Here is a 22,732-nt window from a genome sequence, read left to right as displayed (position 1 = left end):
AGAAAAACATGTTAGCCAGAAAAATTTATTGCAGCAATTAACAAGGCAGGCCTTTAATTGTAATTCTAATTTGTACTTAGTTATGTGGCAAAGCTGAGTTCCACTATAGTTTGTGTACTTTCATGTGTAGTACTATCTGTCACTTTTTTAGCAAGAAGAATACAACTTTCTCTAATGACTAAGATTTTGATCACTTCATCACTTCTGTCTTTCCAATCACTTTGAATCACCACCACTTTTACCGCAGGACGAGGCCTATTCAAGTCAGTTCGACTTTATTGTTATTTCTGACACATAACCCATTTAACTTGGATTCTTAACTTAACTTTACTTGCTCTTAAAGTTAAGGTATCTGACTGTATATTAAAAAAAATACATTTAGAAACATCAGAACTGTATTCAGGGTGTCAAAGTGTAAGTTGTTTCTTTTAGAGAAAATATTACTTGTGAAAGGAGTGCATCAACCGCTTACTGCTTTAATATTAGTATGAACATCAGAAGAAGCAGCAGTGTCTCGCCAGCCCCACCTTCTTGCATACTGACACCTGTTTTCTCTGCTTCTTTATGATTTCATATCTCTGGCAATACAACAGAACAATTAAAAAAACCTCAACACAAGGCACATTTAAACAATGCCACTCTACTAATTCATAGTTAGTTAGTTCTATAGAGTAAGGGTACCAATCCTAAGATTTAAGTTAATTATTACTTTAAAAAGGTTATTTAATAGGAATTTATTAAACACATTTCTGCATTACTGATAAGAACAAGACATCAAAGGGCACAGTTTGCTACTGTAGTAAAAATTACTGCTTTAAAAGTTGGCTAGTTTTGCGTCTGAGAAGGTAACATTAATCTGAGTAATCATTATTCAGTAAGGGCATAACAGTAGTCAAAGGACATGTCCTTTGCTATTGATGTTTAATCACCAGTTTAAAAGAAAACCAAAAAATCAATGCTGCTAAAGTTTGCACTTGACATAACTAAAACAGTAAACAGTAATGAGGATGAACAACTGATCTACAGAAGTCCCTTGCCTGGTAAGCCTTGCTATTTTGGGCAACATATTTCATCACAGCAGAACACAAGGCCTCCCACCAAAGACCCAAGCCTACCATTGAGGACACACATGTGAATAACATTCCAGGAACCAGCTTCAAACCTTGAGGGGCAGCAGCAGCTCAAATGAGGCTTCAGGAGTCAGACAGGATATCCAGCTGAATAGGCTCTTCCAGAGGTGACCCCTCAGTGAAGGAAACTACTCTGTCTCTATGAGCAAGGTGCCTGGAATGGCAGGGAAGGATATTTCCACTTGTTCTGCTGTTCTGCTGTTTAAAAGCTGCTGGCAAACTGAGAAAGAATGAGTAGATAGTTCTGAAAATAACTCATGGTTTTGGAAAGCTTGCTTTAAATTCAGAATGTTGCAAAATATATGTATATTTTAAACCTATGTAAGTCTTATTTTATTAGATACATTTTTAGGCTAAATGGACTGTGCTTATGGTCACATTACTCATTTCCTCAGACTGGTTGCTCAGTAAGGCTATACCTGATGCACAGCACTTAGACGCATGTCCCAGATAAATGTTTGCACTCCTGGCTCCAGAATGAACTAAGCTTCAGGACAAGATTAAGATACACATCATCCTTAACAAAAATCACTGGTAAATATGATGAAAAGATTATGAAAAATCCTAATAATTCTTCATTGTGCCATTAGAGAACCTGGACTGCAGAGTGTCCTCAAGTCTATTTGCCTCACTTTAAACTATAACTCACTGACCTTGTTACCAGGTTCAACATACCTCAGCCCTGTTTGCTTATTATAGGGCTCAAACATGCACCCAAAATCATCAGCTGGTCAGCTGAGCCACAGTTGCTTGTCTGTGCATCCACTTGCAGCCACAGCAAGTGACAGGTTCATCTACTCCAGATTTTTAGCTTCATCGAGATAACATTTTTGAAGCTAATTTCTTAGTTATTCCTGATTTACCATACTTTGTTTCATAGCATGGAACAACTCTGGGTTGTAACTGGAGAGCTTTCAGATTGAATCAAAGGATATCTAGTTATGTGGGAAGGAGTATCCTGTTGGCAGAAGGAGACTTGATCTAGTTTAAATTAAAAGCACAGGATGAGGGCTGGGCCATCCCATTTGCTTTCTCTAAAAATACCTTTTCCCCACACTCACATGAGCACAGCCACTGTGTATGCATCCATTTATTCTTTACAGGTTAAGAAACTGACTGGAACTGCCACATGCTGTGAGCATCCATGGCTACTCCAGCCCCAGCAGCATTCCCATAGCCACCACCAAAGTTCCTGTCCTACACTTTCCTCATGTACCTGTGTCTTTGGGAGGTGATCTCTTACCAGGCCAGCACAGCACCCAGAGCTTGCTCATTCACAGTTTCCACTAGAAGTCTTCACAGACCCTCCTGAGCAGCCTCTGGTCAGCCCCCAGTCCCTGCTGCCTCTGAACTGGTGCCAGGGGTTCCTGGATTCCCTGGGGTGCTCAGATAACAGGGAACACCCAGGCTAAGTTCTTCCCACAACATGGAGCAGTTTTCTGCTAAGTTTAATATTTCTGTGGATGTGAAGAATTGCTCAGCACTCGACATTTTAATAATCAAAGGGCACTCCTGATAGCAGGAAATTCTGGGTACAGGAGAATCTGGAAATGAAAAGAAATTACACACTTCAGGTACATCGAACAATAAAGTGTCCTGACTGAAGGGGAGCAGGAAAGCAATAGAGGCAGCACCAGCTGAAAATGGGGTGGAGCTCTTCAAGGTGCCCACTAGCAGCTGGTATCTTGACAGGTTCAGCACTAACATCACCAGCCCAGTTTTGCTGTGTTATACTGGTATTGCAGTCATTGCAAAACAAAGAAAATACTTCCAAACTTATTTTCCTTGTGGTGAGATCCCATTCAAAAAATTGGTTAGAAAACTCACATTTTCTTGCTCATGAAAACTTCAAACTCCAAGTGCATAGGAGAAACAAATACCTGAGAAAGCCAGGGCTGCACTATGAGGCAAGAACAATCACTGGTTTTGTAAGAATCTCTCCTGCTCTACAACCAAATATGCCTCGCTTTAAGTCCCCAAGAATTGGATAAATGTTTCTTACTGTCCCCTGTGTGACCAAGTTGCATTTCTGCTAACAAAAGCAGCTTTTGATTCCCAGTGGGCTTCTCAAAGTCTTTCTGCCAAAACTTTGAGAGAATACTGTCCACCGAACACATATTTTACCAGGGAGACCTTTCTTTCCACAAATCTTCTTGGAATTTTGTTGTTGTTGTTCTGGGTGGGTCTTTTTTCTTTATTTGTTTATTTATATTATTTTTCCCAGAAATCTGAAAAGTTTCAGTTTACATGAGTAAATTATTTATTCATTTCTGTGGGTTTCAAACGAAAACAAATAAACAAAGCCAGAAACAGTTACAGCTTGCCTGGCAAAGCAGTCTACATATTTTTGAGTAAGTGGGTGGTATGCTGAGGCTGAAATAACACAAATGATGATGGGATATTCTATCCTAAAAGCAACCTGCTATAATTTACCACACAATCTGCCCTTGCCTATTTTCTTCTGGGCGCTCTCTCACTCTCTTCCCTTTTATGAACCCAACAGAAACACCAAAAAAAAAAAAAAAAAAAAAAAAAAAAAAAAGGTTAATACTGAGGTGATTTTATATAGACATTGTTCAAATTTGGGAGGATGTTTTGCATGAAGTTTCATATATCTCAGAATTGTGATCTCTCAACAATTCATTAGGCAGAAAAAATGGACCAAGAGAACCTTTTAAGAACTTTGAGAGGAAAATCAATCTCCTTGTCTGTTTGGTTTTGTTTTTCTTTTTTATGCTACCAAGGAATCCCTCAAACACTAAATAAAGAAAGAGAAACAAGTTTTCTTCTCATAATCTAGGTATCACATTATAGTGTTTCAGAGTTCACAGGTTCCTATAATAGATGTTTATAGATTTTCTGAAAAAGGCTCACTCAAAATTCTTCATGGCATCTACATTAAATATTTACATTCAGGCCAAGGATATCTTGTAAAATTTTAATAGCATACCCTTCTATTTAAAAAAAGACAGTAACTAGACCTCAACACAAATGCTAGCTTTTATATGAAGCAAAACTTTCTCAACACTGTCTAAAGTGTCATTTCTTCCCGAGGCACAAGGATGTTTATCCTCTTGTCCAAGGGGAGATAAACAGAGCAGCATACCACTCCATATTTGTAAATGTTAACTCTGCAAGGTAGAAACTGGCTTCTGTATGCACCAGGCTTCTGTTCCTTCGCTGCTCCAAGAGCCGTAATGTGACATATGGGAATGTGTAAATTGAAACAGCAGAGATAGATATGATGGCCCTGTCACAGAAAAATGTGCAGTCTTACTGTTGTGCCCCACATCATCCTGACTCCAAGGAACTTCCTTTCTGAAATGTTTCTTAGGTACCAGCCCAGTGGCTTAATAGAAAATCTGGGACAATTCCATAAGTCTGCGGTGCAGTTCCACCCTCAGGTCCAGAGTATATCAGCAGTAGCTTTCCTTCAGTGAGTACGGACTGACTCTGCTACAGTGAGTGTGGTAGAAATGCTACTTCTCTAAAACTTTTCAAGAAAACACTACAAGAATTAGCAAGGGAAACACACTGAATGAACAACTGGATGTAGTATAAGGCCAAAGTACTCACACCAACAGGTAAAAGATTGAGATCAAAGAACTCAAGGCCAGCCCTTTTTTGTGTATATGTCATTATAAAATAGACTTGTTCAAGAATCCTGGTTAATACAACACACTCTTTGCCAAATATGTACTTCAAAAATAGCCATCAACTGTAGGCATACCTTGAGTGGTGTTAGAGCTGTCTGGGTTTTGTTATGCAAAGACTGTGATAAGTTATAACACACTGCCAGTGGAAAAAGGAGTGAAAGTGAAAAACTGAACTGCACAGGATTCTTTAAAGAGAACTTAACTGGGAAGTTTAGACCATAACAGGCATGCTTTAATAAATCAGGGCACTTACTCACATGACTAAACATGGATTTAGGATCTCCAGGGATGCAGATGTCTATCGTTTAGAGATTAAAACTACAGTTGGGCACCTAAGGAAAAAGTGACCAGCATGTAGATATTGATACTCTACCCAGAGAGACCTGAATTTACAGACTCTTCTTTTACAGTCTCAGCACAGATTTCAGCTCTTAGTAGCCTTCATTTTCAGAGAAACTAATGGGGCATTTTTTGCAGTTCTGCTGAACTGGGATCAATTGATTGTTGTCTGTCCCAAACTTCCACGTCTCCTGGTTTTGAAAGAATTATTCCAGCCTGTTTGACACCTAGCTCACAAGCTCAGTAAAGCAGAAGGTTTTGTATTATTACTGGCCAGAATAGTATTAACCTCAACTGATACAAGTTATTAATTTGTGCTACCATAAATTTGTTTATGATAAATATCACTGATCCTTTTGCACAGACAAAAAAAGTATGCTGAGGACATGGTTGCTGCTGTTTTCAAATTAACACTAATTGTGCAATTTGGAATTTTTCTTTGACTTGTAGGTTCGCAGCAAAAGCAAAGCAGCCAAGGCTGGATTGTGTGAGGGGGATGAGGTGGTGTCTATCAATGGCAAGCCTTGTGGAGACCTAACCTATGCTGAAGTCATTGTTCTGATGGAAAGCCTGACTGACGTCCTGCAGATGCTTATCAAGAGGTACAAGGATACTTTGGTGCAATTCAGTGAATCAGCTGGAAAATGCTGGCTTTGAACACACTTGTTTTGCAGACTTACACTGAGAGGTTCTGATAGTCCTGTTGTTAATGTCTGTAACTGCTTGGATGGAAAAGGAAGACAGAGAATTTGAGCTGAAGGAATTAATGTATATAATTTTGTGCCAACAGCAGTGAGGCACAGAATTAATAGTACAGTCTCCAAATGTAAGTACTAATACTTGCAAGGTGTCTACTACCATATATGCATACTGCAGAGCCCTGAGTTCAGTTATTCCCTGCACCCCTTTGAAGCAGTGAAGTGTTGTTATTCCCCACAGATAGGGAAGTGAGGCTTACATAAAACAAAGGCTGTATAGATGAAGAAACTGTGCTGCACAGATAGGCCTTGATGATGACACGGCAAATGGTCTTCTTAGGTGGCAAAATGTGTTAGTGGTTAGGAGGAGGAGAAGGTCTGGAAGTCATGAAATTCTATTTCTGTAGCTGTTATCACCTCACTAGATGAGGTGGGGGAAGTCACAGCTCTCTGGATCTCAGTTTCTGCCTTCGTAAAATAGTGAGGGGGAATTTCAGTTTTTGAAAATGCTTCAAGTTTCTTAGAGCAGAGAAGCTTCATACAAACTTACAAGCAGGCCAGCATTACTGCTGACTCAACATCAGTCTATTCCAATGCCTACTCTGTAATTGCCATCAGTGTAATAAAGCCAACCTGAGTTCAGAGCCACCTACAGGAAAGCACATTCTCCCCAGACAGTGAATTCAGACAGGATGAATTCTGAGTTGCCTTCAGTGAAGGTAAGAAGAGGAAGAAAATTCTTGAAACTCCCACACTCCTTGTAAGGACTTGAGGCTCCCCCCAGAGCTACTGCAGCTCCCTCTCACAGGCAGGACCAGGAAAGGATCAGAATTCATCATGACAGATACCAGAGCAGTGTCCCTAGAAAGGCTGAAAACAGGCACTTGTCTCTGGCTACCAGGGATGTCTATGCAGCATGTGGAATTCCTCATGGTTCCTGCAACCTACACAAAGGAGCTTTCCTCAAGTGCTTAGCAGTTCAAAGTGACACTCTGCCTTCAAAACTAGATGCTCTCAACGAGTGCTCATTTTATTTATAACAGACATTTTACATGGCCTCTGTGTACATGCTGTCTGGGGCTGAGTAATGTATCAGTGTGACAGGATCAGGGGAACAGTGTTAGCTGAGGATTAGAGTTTACCTTCCCCAGAGTGCACAGCTCCTACTCCTGGTTCAGCAGGGGAGCAGCTGAGTGTTCCTCATATGATAGCTGCATTCTTCTGTTTTTAATTTGTAACATTGCTATTGGGACTGTGTTTGTAAGAATGGTATTTGTGGCTGACCAGCTGTCTTCTCTTCAGCCATAGAAATAGCTCCACATACTTTGACTCCTGCCTGTTGCTGTTCCCTAACTGATATTCAGTTGTCTGAAGGCCACAGGATGCTGCAGCTGAAAGGGACTCTCCATTGCCCTTGCTAGAATTCATGGTGAACAGCAAGGCATGAAAATCAGAACCAAAACAGAGTGTTTATACCATGTAATTCAGTGTTTCATGGAATGAAACCATGTCAGAAATTATTGGAAAATTGCAGTTGCTTAACACTCTGAAAGTGACTAAAAACTTCTAAAGAAATTCACTGTGAGAATCTTTAAATTTCTTCTCATCAGCTCATCTCTCCTAAATCCCAGTCCCTGCTGTCTGTATCTTCTCTGTATGGGAGAATGGACTGAAACACTTCTCTTCCACTCCCATCTTGTTTGTGGGCACTATCCCTCTCAGCACTACCCCCGTAAGGATTCTTCAGGAAGTGCCTTACCATCCTTTGAGGGCAATGAGAAGCAAATACTTCCTTTCCTGAGTAGCCAATTGTTAGCAGCCACCTCAAGAAAATGCTGAAAAGCGTGAGGAAATAATAATTTAAATGGTATTCCACTGGTGATCTTTACATCTAACTATCTTTTGTTAGCAGGAAAGAATATTTTCCATTGGAAAGCTCCTGGCTATCCCTGATTTTTTTGCATGAAGGATGTGATTTTTCACAAGCATTAATTGTTGACCTAATTCTGCTCTTACAAATCTTCCTGGGAGGAAAATTGGGCTTTTAAAATAGTTTTTAAAATGCTACTTGGTCTTTGATGTCTACCAAAAGTTTTCCCAATGCTGTGTAAGCCACAAGGAGTTAGTGACCAGCAGCAGTGCCTAGAAAATGCTCGGTTTACAGGATGAGAGGAAAGCGACACCCTGCAGGGCGGGCACTCCCAGATGCCGTGTGGGGGAGCATCTCACTGACCTTCCCGGCAAATGCTGAGCAGATGGATCCGGGAAACGTGGAGAGAGGGGACAGACATCGAAACGCCAGCCTGGCCTTCTCACATCAGTGTTAGCAGCTCCTGGGCTGCTGCTGAGTCTGGAGAGAACATTTCTAGGGGGAAGAAGGGAGTGCTCACTGCATGCCGACATGAAATACACTATGTAAAGACATGAGCCTGCAACAAACCCTGCTGTGTTGACTCCAGTTTTGCTTCCTTCCTGGAAATTACAAAAAAGAAATCATACCCAGTATTCTGCCTTTTGACACGGGATACACAATTATGTCTATATAGAGTAGAAGTATATCCATACGTAGCAAGGGCCTTTTAAGGTGGAAATCTTTCTCTCCCACACATACACACAATCATTCAACTACCAATAAAGGCTAACATTTAGCTGGCCCAGCCTCCAGTCCATATCTTACAAGGAAATGTTTGCAGAATTCTGTAATTTATCTGTGCTCCAGAGCAGTACAATTGATCATCCAAATAGCATCATCCCATGGGATCCAGCAGCACTCACAAGGAGCTCCCTAAATTAAAACCTGTCTGACCTTTACCAAGGCCCATATGTGGTGAAATGGATCTTACATCTTTTATGCTACAGGAGGCAGACCCAGACTGCCACAAGCAGTAAGATGTATGCCTGAAAAGCAAGCCATATTGATGCTTCTTCACCACACTGACAGATTAATTCTTTCTGCTGCTTCTTCCAATCTTTTTTTCTAGGGGGTTCCAAAGTTTCAGAATAGCCAGGGCTGCTTTTGATTTCAAAAGTCCATAGTACTTGATGAGGACTTTACTGGGGACACCTACCACTTTGCAAAAGTGCTTTGCTACCTTCTAGCAGATAGAAACTCTAAATAACATGCTGCAGTCTTGCTGTGCAGAGAAGGTTTCTCCTCAAATTAATAGTACTCAGTATGGTCAGGAGTACTGAAAGAAGGTGCTAGAGGTACACCAAGTGTCCTAAGAGCAGTAAATCATCTTAACTGGGCCAGAGAAATTAACAGTTTAGAAAAAAGGAGCTACAGTGTATTGTATTGTAGGTTTTGTAAGTGAGAACAACATTTTCCAGTTGGAAATAGTATATTTTTAAATAGATAGGAAATATTGTATAGTTCACTACCCTTTTTTGCTGGATCACTGGAATAGCCCAGAATATTTCAATTAATCCACTATATATAAGGATGATGATACACTCAGGAATTCTTTGAATGTGTATTTCAAATATTCATTTCCCTCCCTCTGATCCTTATCCAGTACTTTATTCCTTAGAGCAGGATTGATTTGGGAGAGGAACCTCATGTAAGGATGGTGCCTAAAACTGTTGCAGTAGTGGCTACAGAGCCAAAAATTAACCACTCCTGTGGTGTCATGCAAAGTCAATTATCTCACAGACATGTGAAATATGAAGGATTGTCTGAAAAGTCTCAGCAGCATTTCTCTGGAAACCCTGCAACAGAAATGTGTCTGTGAAAGCACACTGATGTTAAGAATTATACAATTCCACATTTCAGGTTAGTAGTGGGGTAATAGCTCTACCACAGTCATGTAATTTCCCTCTTACTGGACTGCTAAGTTGAAAAATTCTGAAAGATACAAAGATGCTTTATATTTAAAATGTCTACATTCTGGGAAATTTCTTTTTTTTAAGTGGACCTGCTAGAAGGTGCCACAATTAATTAGGGTGGAGAAATACTATGCAGAAATTGCTTTTGCAACTCTATTTACAATGTCTGTGCTTACAGAAGCTTAATTTCTTGAATTGTTTATGTATGTGCAGATCCTCCAGTGGAATAAATGAAACCTTGAATGCTGAAAGAGAAAATGGGAAGCACGAGAACATAACAATTGAGGACTATGGGGAGAACACCACACTGCAAATGAACACAGCACAAGAGATACCCCATGGAGATTTATGCATCACAGAGATTTACAGTGGGACTCACCACGGAGCAGCAGAAAGCAACACACACTTTGCTGAAACAAAACAAGAGACCACACAAAGCCACAGAATTCCTCCTAAAGTGATAGGCACCCCCAAAGTGATCGTGACAGATGAGGCTGGTGTCAGAGGGACGGCAGAAGAAATGCCAGATGCTATGGTTGAGCTGCAGGTGTCCCTCTCAAATGACGCCCACAAGGCCACCAATGCTCCTGCTGTGACTCCCTTGGGGGCAGAAAAGTGCCCCCCTTCAGGCAGAGGACCCAGTGCACCACAGGGCAGGAGCAGCCCCCTCATCGCAGTTCCCCTGGGTGTGAAGGAGGGCAACATCCAGTGGTCAAACAAAGTAGTCCACTTTTCCAGCAGCAAGGAGGTCAAGAGGATCCAAGGGGCAGCTCCATCTATCCCCACAGTGGAGGTGATCCTAGACTGCTCAGACAGGGAGAAGGAAGCACCCAGGTCTCTGTCTGAAAGGGGGTGTGTTGATTCTCAAGTAGAAGGAGGGCAGTCAGAAGCACCTCCTTCCCTCCTCTCCTTTGCAATCTCACCAGAAGCCACAGTGCAGGGAGAAGACAGCAAGCACTCGGAAAAGGAACACAGACCTCTCAAGCACAGAGCAAGGCACGCAAGTGAGTATGTCCCATCTAATCATTTGCACTACCTGGGGGCATCTTTTGTAGCTTTGGATATAAATTTTCAGGATTTAGAATGCATTAGAAAAAAAAATATTTAGAGATTTTTTTTCTGCAGTTTTCTAACTTCCCCTCTCTCTTTTTCTTTTAAATGATGTTTCTGTTCTTGCTTTATGTATTTTTCAGGGTAATACAGTGCTCCTGGTGATGAGCCAAGAGTGTACCCATGCCTTAACTGTACTGAATAACTTTGCTTAGTAGACTTCCATTTTGAAATTAACTCATGACTTTGTCCAACTAAAAATACTTGCAACTCCTGAAAGGGCTGAACTCTGCTGGTCTTCCAACTCATATTCAGTGGCAATCTGTAAAATATTAACAAAAAGAGCAAGTTGCTTGCACATGTCTAAGTGAATCCTGTGGCTTTCTCCTTTTATAGCAAAAGCTTTGCATTGTCATTTGCATAATCTAAAACCAAAGACATGCCACCGCTTTGAAAAGTTAATAAAAAAGTCTAGCAGCAAAGCTTGATGTTGTCTGCAGAAGAGATTTTGACAGACACCAGCATGTGTATAACTGTTACATGATCCTTTTGGTTTTGTCAGCCTTCTCTAGACTGTAAAGTGAACATGTTATTTCTCCTGACTCCCAGATCCAGAGGTCAGCTTCAAAAGGTGTCCAAGAAGTTTGCATGGAAGCAAACTTGTCACTGGAGCCAATATTGATTAATTGGGTGTAGAGGTGTATTATTTATTAATTAATATATTTATTTCTTTGTTATTTTATTCATCTGGGAGCTTTCTGTTGGTTTCTTGCTCCTTCCAAGCAATGTGAAGAATCCTGTCTGGGGATTTAGTAGCAGTATGTCAAAGGTGCTTGAATGTGTGCAGTGAGATACTGTAGCAACAAACTATTTCATAGGCAGTGTTGGAACTCCTCTGCTAACCCACTGCTAATTCCTCTGGAAGCATATTTTTAGCATGATAACCATTTGTGTCTCATTGGCAAGTGGATTAGGCAGTTACTTATGCCTAAGTGTCTGTATGCAACCCACATACTTTGGGCATATTAAATGAAGTATAAAAGAAAAGTGCACATGCTTCACATTTTGGCTGTGAAGTCAGAACCAACTGTGGGACTGTGCCTGCATTTCTTAGGGATTGACTTGCAGTGCCTGTCCTAAAAGGCAAAAGTACAAAGATGAACTACTTTTTAAATTATAAAATGTTCCTTAAGGAAGAAGTCCTGTTCTTTTTCCGTGTCAACTACAACCATCTCAGTCTCTTCTAAACTAGTGGCTGGTCATTATCCTTAGGAGCCACTGATTTAACACAATTTTTGTTTGCATTATTATTACTATATTACTTATTATTATTATTATTAACCTGTCTACACATTAGAAAAAACAAATTGCCCAGCATAGTGAATGATCCATGTGCAGCAAATACTATGCATGTTTTCTGCAAAAAATAGAAGTTATTATGCAGCATTTAAGTCTGAACTAGAGAATAACTTTTATTATGGGTGATCTCTCTAGCAGAAATTTTCTCGGTAAGTATTATTCTGATTATATTCACCTGAATAGATAACACTAAAACCCATAGTTTTGGAAAATACCTTCAGTGACTATTGTAAGCAATTCGATTGTCACAGGACTGAGCTAAGGATTTTGTGATCCTGCTCTCCAATAATAAAATATTACAAATTGCTGGTTTGGGTGCCATGCTCTTTTCTCTTCTATAGATTCTTGTGAGGACCATTAGTCCAGTTGTGCAGTCATCTGGCATAATGGCAAAACTCCAATTTTCTTTAATAGGAGAAGTACCAGACTCCATCTACTGACATGGCTAAAAGGATCATGACTAGAAAACATACGGCATGGCTTTACTTAATAAGTTTGTTTTATTTATGCCAGAAAAAGAGACTAAATAATTTACTTTTATCAGAGGCTTGTTTTTTCCTCATGACTATTGATTTAGTCAGGAATAGCTTTCAATTCTGTGTTTTTTGAAGGAAGGAGGTATTGAGGCTGTCATTGACAAGGTTCAGTGTTAGAGTATGATGAAGGGAAAGCAGCAGGGGCACCAGCTGACTAGCACTGCCCCATGAGGCACATGCTCCATGTCCCATTACAAGGAAGCAGCCACACTGATGTCCAGTGCATCCATCAGCCTTGCAGCTGCATCTGTTCCTCTTTCACATGACCTGATGAAAACCAGTAGTTTATGCTTTCAAAAATATTGTCATTGATACTCCAGTGAATACCCTTGAGAAGTTAGTTGAGTCTCCTTGGTTCTGTTCTTAAATGTGTATTCATTCTTGCCACATTTCAAAATTATTCTCTATATGTTATATCTTACAGAACTTATATTTCAGGCAAGTAATGCTTTTTTAAAGACTGAAGACTGGATGCTTGTTTAAAGACTGCTTTCATTGCATGCCATGGACAAACTCCCACATCTACCAAGGGGCTGAAAGTAAAAGCCAATATTTTCTGTGTATGCCCTTCTGGATGTATACTTGCTTTTAAACAGCTAATACAAAGCAGCATACTGACTTTTAGTAAGCTTGCAATTTATAGGAGTAAAAGAAACACCTAAATGGCAGAAGCTGCTGCCACTGTCAGACAAAATCTGCTCAGTTGCATTTGATATTAGACATTAAGCAGTCATGGACCTGCCTGGGTGGGAATGGCTGCTATTAGCCTAGGAGCCTGTAGTCAAATACTTGGAAAATACCAGACCAGAAGCTGGATAAACGAGAAAATATCACCTGCCTGTTGATGCTGGGAATAAAAATTAAGAATGCTAGAAATAAAGACATGTGTAACGTTCCTGTTGAGCTAAGAGAGTCCTAAAGAAAGTGATGTAGCCTTTGAACTTGCATGGGTGTGGCTCCAAGGCATGCTGGGTATGGAATTTATAACACAGCTGATACTATGAGAAAAGCTTGAGTGTAATGAACTTTCCATACAAAAAAAACGTTTTCATATTTAATAAATTTCAGTACAGAAAAATGCACTTGATAGTCTCCTTGCAGTCTCATGGGCCGCATGAATTTAATGTGCACTCTTTTTCTTTCCACAGGGCTCCGACGAAGCGAGAGCCTGTCGGAGAAGCAGGTGAAAGAAGCCAAATCTAAATGTAAAAGCATTGCACTGCTGCTGACGGCAGCTCCCAACCCCAATTCCAAGGGGGTGTTGATGTTCAAGAAGCGCCGCCAAAGGGCGAGGAAATACACTTTAGTCAGCTACGGGACTGGGGAGTTAGAACGTGACGAGGACGAGGGGGAAGAGGGTGAAGGTGAAGAGGGGGACAAGGAAAACACTTTTGAGGTGAGCTTGCTTGCAACAAGTGAGTCGGAAATAGATGAAGATTTTTTCTCTGACATTGACAAGGACGGCAAGATCGTGACTTTTGACTGGGACAGTGGTCTGCTCGAGGTGGAAAAGAAGACAAAAAGTGGAGAGGAGATGCAGACACTTGCAGACAGCACAGGGAAAGGGGCCCTCATGTTTGCCAAGAGGCGGCAGAGGATGGATCAGATTACGGCCGAGCAAGAGGAGATGAAGGCAAGCACAGTGCATACAGAGGAGCACAGGGAAACCACCGTGACAGAGAACTTCCAGAAAGTGAGCTCTTCCGTCTATCAATCAAAAGAGGAGGAAATGTCAAGAGAGCAGAGCTGTGTGAGCAAAAACTACACAGACGTGAGCCAGAATCACAGTAAAGTGGTACAACAAAATGGCTTTGGCTTAGCACCTGGCACAAACCTCTCTTTTCAGTCCTCTGGAACTCAAAAGGCAGCATCTCTGAATAAAACTGCAAAACCCTTCCCTTCCGGAGTTCAAAACCGAGCAGCTGCACCATTTTCACCCATAAGAAACGTCACCAGTCCCCTTTCAGATGCAGCAGCACCACCTCCTTACTGCTCTGTCAGCCCACCAGCTGAGGCTTTCTACAGACCTGTCTCAGCTCCTGTGGCCAGCAAGGCTGCCCCACCAGCATGGGCAGCCACTGAGCCCACGGAGCACATCGCATCCAGGGATGAAAGGATTGCCGTGCCAGCCAAAAGAACCGGGATACTGCAGGAGGCGAAGAGAAGAAGCACTTCCAAACCTATGTTCAATTTCAAAGACGCACCCAAAGTAAGTCCTAATCCTGCCCTGTTGTCCCTTGTACACAATGCAGAGGGCAAAAAAGGGACCGGAGCTGGTTTTGAGTCAGGACCCGAAGAAGACTACCTCAGTTTGGGAGCAGAAGCTTGCAATTTCATGCAGACTCAAGCATCTAAACAAAAGGCCCCTCCTCCTGTTGCTCCAAAACCTTCACTCAAGGTGTCTCCTTCTGCTAGTAATCCAGTTTCACCAGTTTGGTCACCTTCAGCTGCGTCTTCCAACAAACCTCCTTCTTTCCCAGCACCAGCCTCACCTCAGGCTGCGTATCCTGCACCACCCAAATCTCCACAGTATCCTCATTCTCCCATCCATCCCCCAAGCACTCTCGACCTTGCTGGTCCTTTCAAAGGGCCTCAGGCCAGCCTGGCGAGTCCAAACCTTGCCCCCAAGTCAACACCAGTCACCCCAAGTGCTGCAGAAACAAAGCCTCCCTTCGAGATGCCACCAGCTATGAGTGGGAAAGGAGCACAGCTGTTTGCCAGGAGGCATTCCCGAATGGAGAAGTATGTGGTGGATTCAGAGACTGTGCAGGCAAACATGGCACGAGCCGCATCCCCAACTCCATCTTTACCAGCTTCTTGGAAATACTCATCTAACGTCCGAGCACCTCCACCCGTCGCTTATAATCCCATCCACTGCCCGTCCTACCCTCCTGCTGCTACCAAGCCTTCCTCTAAGGCCGCTGCTGCTACCAAAAACACAAAAAGAAAACCTAAGAAAGGTCTCAATGCTTTGGATATCATGAAACATCAACCTTATCAACTCGATCCATCTTTATTTACTTTCCAACCTCCTAAGGAAAGCCTTGCCATGAAGCAGACATCGAAGCTGTCCTCTTCAAAGCAAACACTGCCTTTACCTCCCTACCTTCCACCTGGTGCTGGCTCTCCTACAAGGGCCCGGCCCTCTTCAGTGTACTCCGTGCCAGCCTATGGGTCCCAGCCTTCGTTCCCGTCCAATGCCTCTCTCCCAGGGAATGAATCATATTCACCCACAAGCTACTCTGCGTTTTCTAAGCCAGAAACCACCACATCCTCTTTGTTTACTGCTCCGAGGCCAAAATTTTCAGCCAAGAAAGCTGGCGTCACTGCACAGGTGTGGAAGCCATCGGTTATTCAAGAGTAAACCTGGTTTCTAAGCAGAAACTTAGTGTCCATTTTGCTTGCAGTCACTGGTTTGCAGTGGTCACTTGGCACACAGATTGTGCCAGTGGTGTTCCTGAGCTTGCTTAAGAATGTCAGATGTATCACCTCAAATCTGGGTCCAAAACATTTGAACTTTTTAAAGGAATCAAAATAGATCTAAAATTTTTAGCACATTTATGCATTTTATCAGGTGCTTTACAGAGATGACATCCTGAAATGGAGAGGTGCCATTGCATGAAGTGAGCAGGACACTAGGTTTTTGCTTTAGGACTACAACAATAGAAACAATGAGCAATATTCCTGGTATGTCAAATTAACAGATAACAGCTTTCTTCCTGTCCCTCTCCCCAACTGTGTTCTAATGACCTAGGGATTAGAGGACTTTGGTAGTTTTGTTTTGTTTTGTTTTGTTTTGTTTTGTTTTGTTTTTTTAAGAAGTGCCTTATTAACTAATAGTAATATGTATTATTAACACAGCATAAAATAGGTACAGTGTTAGACTCTGACTGATCACTAGCAGAACACAACTGGATAGACCTTTGGCCTGCACAGAGCCTCATGGAATTCACTTAGAATCTGTCCTGGCTTGAAGGTCCTTCCACAGGAATCTGGTTGATCAGCCAGGGGCTTAGCTTGTAAGCTATGTGGATCAGCTATGATCCAAAATCATGAATTGCCTCTGTGATTTCACAGAGAACATGCTATAAGAGATGCTGGAGTGTTATGAAGACTAAAAAGAAGTGGAAAGACAGCTGGACAAATTGTTTAAAATTTCCCATTTTGGGGAAATTTCACATCCCACATGCAGGCATATTTTTAGCCAGAGTTTGCCTTGAACCCAGCAAGTATGAAAAGCCTGTAAGTCAAAATTATTGAGCAGTCAGAGAGGTGAGCTGGGTTTTGCAGCTGCGAAGTAATAAACTAGTTTCTTGTGAAAGCACAGTGACTGAGAACTGGAGGGCTGCCCGTAGAGTAGAGTGCTGATTCTTGCTCCCAGAGTACTCTGTGCCACAGAAATTACCAGTAAATCATGATTATGACTGTGTCTTCCTACTGGCCTCTTGTAAACATTTCATTTTCTTCTCTCGGGCCTCTACAATGCTTCTTCCCACTTTAAATATTTTTACTCTGGTTTTTTACTATCTTTTACTTGTCATATTGGGGACTAAGGATTGAAATACTGCTACTGGGGAGAACTTTTAAGAGCCTGTGGTCTTGAAATGTAGTGTATAATCCTGCAGTGAATCTAGAGTGAATATTTGAGTAGTTTAGTATGGCTTTCATCAGCATCAGTGGTGCTAGGGCTAAAACAAGGTGCTGTTTCTCACAACTAAGGGAATCAAAATCCATCCCAGGTGTGAAGCTAAAGATTAAAGCATAACTGTGAATAAAGGTGGAAGAATCTGTTGGTATAGTTGTTTAAACTATCATTCAGCTAGTTACAGACCAGATTATGGACCTTGTATATCACAGCAGGGTTTGTAGAACCATCTATCTCGATGAAGAAAACATTCCTAAGTATGAACAAAATCTCTGTAGTTTGGTCCTATGATGGCAACTCAAACTGCAATCAAAGATGAGAAGAATGCATTTGGTTGCACATGCAGAAAGCAGGCTGAATTCAAACTCTAATCAAACCAATAAAAAACCTTCCTATGAATTTTGGACCTCCAAAATTCTATTCTCCTCTTTAAATTTTAGATTGGCATACTGACTGAATTAGAAGTAAATGACCAAGGGATCCATCTCCCCTTTAAAATTCAGAAAAAATGATATGAAATTCAGAGGGAAAAAAATTGGAAAACTCAATAAATATTTATACTGCATTTACCTGGAAATAGAAAGTAGCAATATTTTAGTCCTTTGGAGATCTCCCTTCTACCTGTTTTCCACTGTCAATATCTGTACTTTTCTTCTATCATTAAACTTGTCCCTTTCCTCTCTGCCTGTTTGTGGCTTTTTTCTTTGGTTTGACTACTATTTTTTTGTTTCACTTCCATGTACAGACTGACAATATATTTTTGGGGGAAGTCTATTCCCTATGCTAGCCTGTAAACATGAAATCTCCTCCCTCCCCTTCCTCACCCTTTTGCTCCCTCCTTTCTTTCCCTCTTTCCAAGTTCAATCTGGAGTTGCACACATTATTTTAGGTGGACTTTAAGACACCAGTATGTACTCAGAATAAAGATCCCCTGCCAAAGGTAAGTAGTGCTGTGAAGAGACAGAAATCCAATCAGCCTCATATTGCCTTCTATGATTCTGCTTAGTCTCCTCCTGTAAAGCACATCTGTAAATTATAATCATAATTCTGTACTTGTTCACCCCACCACCAAAAGAATATTTCCTTTCCCTAATGAGATGTATAGCAGCTTTGTCCTTCCTCCACAAGTGTTGGTATTGATGCCTGTGGCTCCGAGACACAGGAGCTTAGAAAGTGCATCTATGCTGAAAAGCTGAATTTCAATCACATTTGCATTCAAATACAAGTATTTTATGTGGCCTAGAACAATGACAGAAGGATTTTTAAGGCACCAGTGAGAGTTAAAAACAAAAGTCAACTCTGAATTCAATTTCTTATATACACATCATCCTACACACATGGGACTTGGATCCAACTTGGCTTCAAGGCTCTTTTTACTAATCAGGTAAGTCTTTAATTCTTATTACTATTTCAAAAGGCTGCTCTGCCTACCGTAACAGGTTTATCCAAGATGTAATCTCATGTGAAACAGATATTTAGAGGAAAGCTGAGCTGCTCGTTGTCATGGGTCCAGATGAAAAGCTAAAGTCAAACGTAGTTGAAATGTCAAGGAAATGAATTGTTTGTGTAGAGGAGCCATCTGAAATTTCACGTGGAAAGGGAAGTGAGCTTTTGTAAATGGTTTTTTGAAGAAGCTATTACAATTATTTTATATAATATAGCAAGACTGGCAAGATGTGGTTGTAATCTTTGCTATGGAAGCATATTTAAAAGTGATTTTTAAGCCGTGTCCAATAACAATACTTCCAGTATTTTCACATTAAAGGAGGAATTTGTTTTATGACTATTTTAACACATTTAATTACAGCACTGACTGGAAGTACTATAATGCACCAGTTTTGACCTCACATTCTAGACAGCCTTTCATAGAAACAGCTACCTCAATCAAGGGTTAATATACCTTCAATTTATGATTAAGTTATAAACATCCTGCTATATAACTGAAGTTTTGTTTTGGAGATGAGTGGCTTCAGCCAAAGAGTTAAAATTTCTACTGCAAAAATAAAAGACAAAATTTAGTTCTTCAACAAAGAACTGCTTAACTCCTCCTCCATTCTCTAAAGGAACCATTCTTACTATGTTCCTTCTTGTCAAAAAATAATATATTATGAAACAACCAGAAAGATATTTCAATGCATTTTTCCTGTAGGGACATTTATAATGTAAACATTACCACCTCTTATAAGTAAGCCTGATTGTTTTGCTTCCTGCTCTCCTAAGGAAGAAACAAAAAATGAGAGGCTGAGGTACCAGCAGACTCAAACAAACAAACAAACAAACAAAAAAAAAAATTAGGAAGTATGGAGCTTGTGTGTTGGTTCAGATAGAAAAATTTGTGCTAAGTGTCAGAGCAGAAATTTTGAGAGAAAACACTACTGGGATTAGAGGGAGGCAAGCTATGGGGACAAAACTCCATAAAAAAACAATGACTACACAGGGTAAAATATCTGTTAGAGGCTTTTGAAATACTGAAGGTAAAAGAACAACTAGCAAGAGGGGCTCATCTATTCTGCATATAGAGACAGCTGACTATTTCCAGACATTTCCTGAATTTTTTGGTTTTTTTTGAACTCTGATAAAAGATTATAAGCAGTTACAAAGAGAACTTCACACCAGATGATGTGATTTGGCAGGAGCATTGCTTATCAAGTATCCAGGATGACAGCTCAACAAAGGACCAGCATGACCCTCACATGCTGCTGTTCCAGCTGTTCTGGACTGGGCAATGCTCTGTATACTGTGAAGCAGGGGAACAGCAGGGAAATGACAACAACTAACACTATGCAAAATGTTTCTCCTCTCTTTTTTCCAGGATCCTTTTCCAGATTTGCTAGCTTTAAAATTCCAAACCCTTTGGTTCTAAAAAGTTCCCCTCTTCCACTCTTGCCTTTTTGCATCATGCAACTTTCTGTACCTGAAGTCAAACACCCGGGATTCCACTGATTGCTTTGGTGGTTTTGCATGGCAAGTGCAAATCTTAGTTACACAGCTTGGCATAATGGCATTCTATACTGGCTCTGCTCAGCTTGGAATGGAAACACTATATGAAGAAGAAACTTGATAAGATCTTCAAAACCCTGTGGATTCAGAAGCTCTGAATGAACTCACTGCTAGTAGAACTCTTGGGAAAATACGTAATCCTGGTAATTTCATGGCAGTCTTGGTGCCCCCATCACAACTTCACAGTACCCATGACAACAACTGGTCTTGTTTTACAGTAGACATTACTTTTGCATGCAATTACATAAAGGAGCAGTTGGAATCACTCAAGAGTTATGTTTGACAAGTGGTTTTCAGGCTGGTTGCTTACCAAAGGAAGCCCTCCATGTTTTCATCAAATGATTTAAAAAGTAGGAAAGATCCTGAAGCTCTATGTTGAAATGATCTCTACAGATGCACACTTGAACTCTTTCTTTACGAGCTAAGACAAACCATATGACAGTAATCCTATGGGTTTAATATTTGCTTCCTTAAGTAAGGCAGACAGACTTTTTCTTTGTGTGCTAATCAAGTCTCCAGTTATCCTCTACAGCATTTAAAGGAAAAATTTATTCTTCATTGTAATGATCTTGACAAACTTTGTAATTGCAGTGCATGTGAAACCTGCACAAACATCTGTGTTAATATCATAACTGCACATTCCCTTAGGCTGAGAAAACTCAGCTGTGAGAGAAGTAACTTCCTGAATTTACAGATTAACTACTGGATGAAGGCTTCCTTTGTGGGGAATTAATGTAAAACCAGCATTTTCAAACAAGAATCCTCATTCTTTTGTACATCTTTAAGACAGAAATCTTAAACCAGAGACTCCACTCATAACTCCAGGCAATTCAAAGATAAGATGCTATGAAAATAACCAGATCATTTCTAAATAGGTGTCAAGACTGAACTGTTGAACAGATGGAGTGTTTCTCTTGATGTTTCCATCTAGATCTGAAACAGCAGATTGTAATGGTTTTAAGAAACATACAACAAACAGAAGAAAAGGAGGAACATTACAGAAGTAAAATACATTCCCAATCACAGGGCACGTTGGATTACAAAGAGTGACATGGAGCACAACATTCAGTTTCAGTGTGAGCTTCAACTGATTGAGAAGCAAAGAATTCAGCACATTTATATTATAAGCAAAAGTTTCCATACTGTAAAAACCTATGGACAAATATTTTCAGTTTTTTAAAAGGTCCTTTTTTCCCCAAAAAACATAAATAGCTGCTAGTGATTTTTGGCTTTGATTTGTGAGAATGTTACTTCTCACAGCCCCTCTATGCAGGTTGTTGTTGGTACGTGGCATTATACTGCAAACAAAAGCAAAATATCTGGCATCCAGGTACACTTGGTTTTCTTCCTAGGGTACTGAAGCGGTACTGATGCAAGCACCTGACACTGTGTATATAGAATTGTGAGAAAAACAATATTAAACACTGCTGTTTGGATTGCAAAGTGAGGCACTTGGAATTCTTGTTGCCTGTGTCAGCATAATCCAACCTCCTTGGTTTGTGTGGCCAGAACATCTGCAATCATGTCATATCTGGTTTCTTTTGCTGTAGGATTCCAACCAGGGATTCCCATCTGACAAACAGCTCTTTGCTGCTTTGTTTTGACATAATTCCATGCTCAGCACCATTCCTTACTCAATGCACACCCTTCAAATGGTGCCCTTCATACTGAACTATTTTCTTACAGATTTTTGCTCTTAGCACCCAAATCATTCAGAAGCCAGGGTTCATCTTTACACTGCTGCACTGCTCGTCTTTACGCTACAAATGAGTAAAAAATGCACTGATTGAGCAGCACTGACAGCAGGGCACTCTGTGGCCCTGGTTGGCCAGTTCAAGGCACTTCAAGGCATCTCCAGAGGACAGCAGCACACTCAGTGGTTACTCTGTCCATGTGATCCTTAACATCCTTCTGTAAGTGTTAACAGCTGGCAGACTCCAGGTGGAATTTCAGAAAGGGAAGACTCAGTGACCAGCTATTAATTCCAACCTGCAAAACCACCCTTTTTTTACAATATAGTCCTGTGTTAGAGAACACTAATATTTCCTAAATGAATCCCTGAAATGGCACTGGTGGGGCAGAAATCCTGAAATTTAATCAAAATGCATCAGGTCTGGGCAATTTGAATCTGGTGCTTTCATTTTAGAGCTTTGGAACAGCTGACCTTTCAACTTCACTAGCATTGCTTCAAGGTAGCTTTTTAAGAGCCAAAATAAACCCTGAAATATAATCATGGGGCACACTGTACCAGGAGTTTGAACCACCAGATACTAGTAGGAATGAATGAAACTCTCCTACCTCACAGGATATGGGGCTGGAACAGGCTGTGCTGCTGTTGAGCCTGCATAAAGCTCTCAGTATAAATGTTCACACACAGGGACATTTACACGGAAATATGGGACACTTCAGACACAAAGATTTGTGTCAAACCAGTTCTAAAGCAGGCACGGGTACCACATCTCTAGGTAGAAAAGCCAGAAAAAAGGTCCAACTT

The 22,732-nt window shown here is 40.8% G+C and overlaps 2 protein-coding genes across 2 annotated transcripts in view; one reads left to right on the top strand and one right to left on the bottom strand.

Annotated features, from left to right (window-relative positions):
- SEC24D (SEC24 homolog D, COPII component) overlaps positions 1–22,732 on the bottom strand; it is a 157,071-nt gene that overhangs the window by 102,501 nt on the left and 31,838 nt on the right. The window lies entirely within an intron of this gene.
- On the top strand, positions 5,587–17,920 carry LOC110484360 (synaptopodin-2). Its single transcript, XM_021554958.2, has 3 exons — positions 5,587–5,727; positions 9,862–10,652; positions 13,742–17,920. Exons 1-3 carry the CDS (start codon positions 5,687–5,689, stop codon positions 15,955–15,957), a joined length of 3,048 nt encoding a protein of 1,015 aa, XP_021410633.2. The 5' UTR covers positions 5,587–5,686; the 3' UTR covers positions 15,958–17,920.

Source organism: Lonchura striata, chromosome 4, assembly GCF_046129695.1.
Source record: "Lonchura striata isolate bLonStr1 chromosome 4, bLonStr1.mat, whole genome shotgun sequence".
NCBI classification, from domain to species: domain Eukaryota; kingdom Metazoa; phylum Chordata; class Aves; order Passeriformes; family Estrildidae; genus Lonchura; species Lonchura striata.
Note: the sequence above shows the minus strand (reverse complement) of the source record. Positions and strands in the feature narration are given on the sequence as shown.